At 49.6% G+C, this 3,650-nt stretch overlaps 1 protein-coding gene across 1 annotated transcript; it reads left to right on the top strand.

Annotated features, from left to right (window-relative positions):
* Nucleotides 1-1,925: 1,925 nt before the first annotated feature.
* LOC142767901 (uncharacterized) lies at nt 1,926-2,705 on the top strand. Its single transcript, XM_075870144.1, has one exon. The coding sequence runs from the start codon at nt 1,926-1,928 to the stop codon at nt 2,703-2,705; it is 780 nt and encodes a 259-aa protein (XP_075726259.1).
* The last annotated feature ends 945 nt before the right edge of the window (nt 2,706-3,650 follow it).

The following is a 3,650-nucleotide window of genomic DNA, read 5'->3' as shown; positions in this document are numbered from 1 at the left end:
GAATACAAACCCGGTGACCGTGTGTGAATTTGGACCCCCATTCGCCGCCGAGGACTCAGCGAAAAGTTGTTGTGCCGTTATTTTGGACCTTACAAGGTCAAACGTCGTGTTAGTGAACTGGTTTATGAAGTTGTCCCCGATGGCGCGACGACACCGCAACGGCGCCGCGCTAACCCAGAACTTGTGCATGTCGTGCGCCTTAAACCTTATTACACGCGGTAATGGACCTTACAGTTTGCAATGTCAACTGCGAATTTTGATCTTCCTTTTTGTTTTCGTGTGTTCTTATGACATTGTTCTCGGTTTTCAATGTTTGCTCTTTTAAGCATCGGGCCGATGCTTATTTAAAAGTGGAGTAATGCCGCAATTACTTGCCATCCTTATCACTTTGCTTGTCACGCACGTGGCTAGTGTGTATCTGCGCTCCATCATGAAGGCGTGATCCGTGAACTTATCTTCGTGCCGCGTTTTATCGGAAAATTTATCGGCTACCCTCGGCAATAAGCCGAGGGCAGCCGTGGGCACCGGTGTAGTAGTTCGCCCTCTGTACGGTGGTTCACTTGTTTCTTTCGGGCGCAGGTCAGCCCAGTGAAATAAAAGATTGTTGCGGCTTGCTCCTGGTCCTATCGTGCACGTTCCTTCATCGTCACGGCTGCGTGAAACTATTAAAAGCTCTCGAACAACATCGTTCGGGGGATTTTTTTTCACGTAAAGGTAGGCCATACCTTGCCAGGAAGAAAACAAAAAGTGCGTTTTTTATTCAAATAATTTATTGCCATTGTTTTAGTGCTAATAGAAAACAAATTGCGCTACGCTTTCCTGGCGAATCGTCCTAGTGTGTATGAGTCATTTATCAAAGAAGTAAAATGAAATAAAATACCATTATTCTAATTTTTTTTATATTTCATGAAACCACCCAATTCTCGTTCAATCTGCCACAGTGGCTATCCGTCACAGTGAATAGGTGAACAAAAACAAGGATCGATTGATTTGATTTGATTGATTTGTGGGGTTTAACGTCCCAAAACCACCATATGATTATGAGAGACGTCGTAGTGGAGGGCTCCGGAAATTTTGACCACCTGGGGTTCTTTACCGTGCACCCAAATCTAAGCACACGGGCCTCGACATTTCCGCCTCCATCGGAAATGCAGCCGCCGCAGCCGGGATTTGAACCCGCGACCTGCGGGTCAGCAGCCGAGTACCTTAGCCACTAGACCACCGCAGCGGGACAAAAAAAAACAAGGATCGCCTTACCATGTGGCAGGTTACAGCTATCGCTCTAATGCAAATCTCTGCAAGCTTATGGGTGAGCTAATAGTCCTTCTTTTTCATCTACAAAAAGCGACTCTATTCAAATTTCGGGGCTTCATTATTCTTGCTACAGAATATCAGCCTCCATGTGGTCTTAAAACGCTCGAAGGTAAAAAATGACGTGTTAGAAAGCGCGAGAGTACGATTGACTTCTGTTGGAAAGACGGTACGTACCACACACTGTATTTTGCGGCCGTGCATTGCACATGTGTCATGTTGTACGACCACCATGCGGGTAACTAGTACAATTCATTTAACTTATAACTGGCTCGTTTTCGTTGCCAGGTAAAACTGACCTAGTTTACTGTGTTGTGCTGGCTCAACCGCGCAACAGCGGCGGATTTGCGTTTCCATCTGTGTCCGTTCGATGCCAGCTGCTTGCTCTACGTCTCTTGCTTCGCTTGCTAAACGGTGATCAGTGCCCTGCGCGTGTTCAATAAAGGAGGAAGAAGGAGCAGTGGACACGAGAACGAGCTCGGGGCGCTGGTTGGCTCAGTTGATCCTTTGATCTTCAACGCAGCAATACGATCGGGTCCGGGTGCACTTCTTCGTTTCTCACACTTAGTTCTGGTGCCGAAACCCACCCGGTCGTTTGGCCTTTGACTACAACAATGTATCAACTCTTAGTACAACGTGGCTTCTACCGGACAGCCTTCACCAAGCTAATATCAACTCTTGACGACCTAGTGGCAGACGCTAGGACCCCTGCTCACAGGCTCCCGGAGCTCATCGACATCATTCTGGCAAAACACGCCCACCTCGTCACCTTTCACAAGGATATTCAAGCTGTGCTACATGGTGAGGACATCGAGGCAGACTTTACCACCGCAAGCGATTACGAAGATCGGGTCATCTGCGCTAAAGAAAGGGTTCAACGCGTAATCGAGCCACAGTCGCCAACCCCACCCGCATACCCCGACGTCACAACTGCTCCACTCAGTGACCCCCTCGCAGGCAGATCACAGCCAACCGCAACCTTACCTTCGCCCGGCCTTCCGACTCCTGCAATGCCGTCTCGCCTCACACTGGCCAAGCTGCACATAGCGAATTTCTCAGGTGACCGACGCAACAGGCCAGTATTTTGTGACCAGTTTCAAACCAGTATCCCCAACAACGACTGGATACAAAAAATTGGCAAGATTCAATACCTAATAACATTCCTGACTGAGGCAGTGAAGGCCGCCATTAAAGGTATTCGCTTTGCTGAAGCGAACTATGACGTCGCCATTCAGATCCTGTCTGACCGCTTCAATTATCGAGACATACTAGTCGACAATCATGTCAACAGTTTGCTGTCAATCGCACCAGTCCGAAGTTCCGCACACATCACTCTGTTGAGAAATCTACATGATGAAGCCACATTTTGCATCAACGCGTTGGAAGGTCTTTGAGTGTCTCCAGAATAACATTACACAGTGCTGCGGTACGTCCTCTTGAGAGCGTTATCTCCCGACCTCAGCATCCTTTATCGCCCATGGCAGAAAGAAGCCATGCTAACTGAGAACGCCACAGCATCCCAGGAAGCCCGATCACAAGTGAAAGACCTCATGAGCTTCATGAAAGTGCAAATGGAAATACCGTAAGAAAGAGGTGTAGAGGAATAGGTACTGTCAACAGGCTGGAGATTTTCGCAGCGAGACTTGCGGACACCACAGCCACCCTTGCGCTCCACTACGTCTTTAGCAGCAGAAGTTTGATCTTCATACTCGCACCCCCGTGTCCTGTGCACCTCTCCCGAAGACACTGTCCAGGATTGCTCCGAACGTCTACCTCAGGTAGAGATGCGGTAGCGGCTTCACGAAGACAACCTATGCTTTCGCTACGGCAAACGCAACCGTGTCGCCCATGATTGGCGCACCACCAGAACCCTGCAATGTAACCGATGCGCGGGACGACATCTAACTTCTCTGTACGACATCAGCAACCTAACGAACTGCTCACAGCGTACCAACAACACCTCAGTACAAGATCATACACCATGATCAACTACCATCTCTTCTCGGGCCGCAACTTCGCTTTCCACCTGCCTCTCGATCCCTCTGGCCTCGTTGTCACGGGGGCCGCGACTTCACCGTCGACCACCCTCATGCTTCTTCTCACCTCCTCGTCGCCGCAGGCGGTGACTTCGCTTCGAACTACAATGCCAATGAGCTTTTGGTACACGCTAAAAACCCGTCACTTTCCATGTGATCAATGGCAATTCAGTGCAAGGATTCGGCCGCAAGGCACGCCGTGGAGAGTTCGATGGCCAAGGAAAGCTCCGAGTTCACCATGCGCATCGACTACAAGGACCCGGTTTCCCGCGGTCTGAACTGCAGCTTGCCAAGACAGTCCCT

This window comes from Rhipicephalus microplus, chromosome 7 (genome assembly GCF_043290135.1).
Source record: "Rhipicephalus microplus isolate Deutch F79 chromosome 7, USDA_Rmic, whole genome shotgun sequence".
NCBI lineage: Eukaryota > Metazoa > Arthropoda > Arachnida > Ixodida > Ixodidae > Rhipicephalus > Rhipicephalus microplus.
The sequence above is the reverse complement of the archived record's forward strand: the minus strand, read 5'-3'. Positions and strand labels throughout refer to the sequence as shown.

Bases quoted from the DNA above. Each gene is read 5' to 3' on its own strand.
- LOC142767901 (XM_075870144.1), top strand. From the start codon at position 1,926: ATGTATCAACTCTTAGTACAACGTGGCTTCTACCGGACAGCCTTCACC.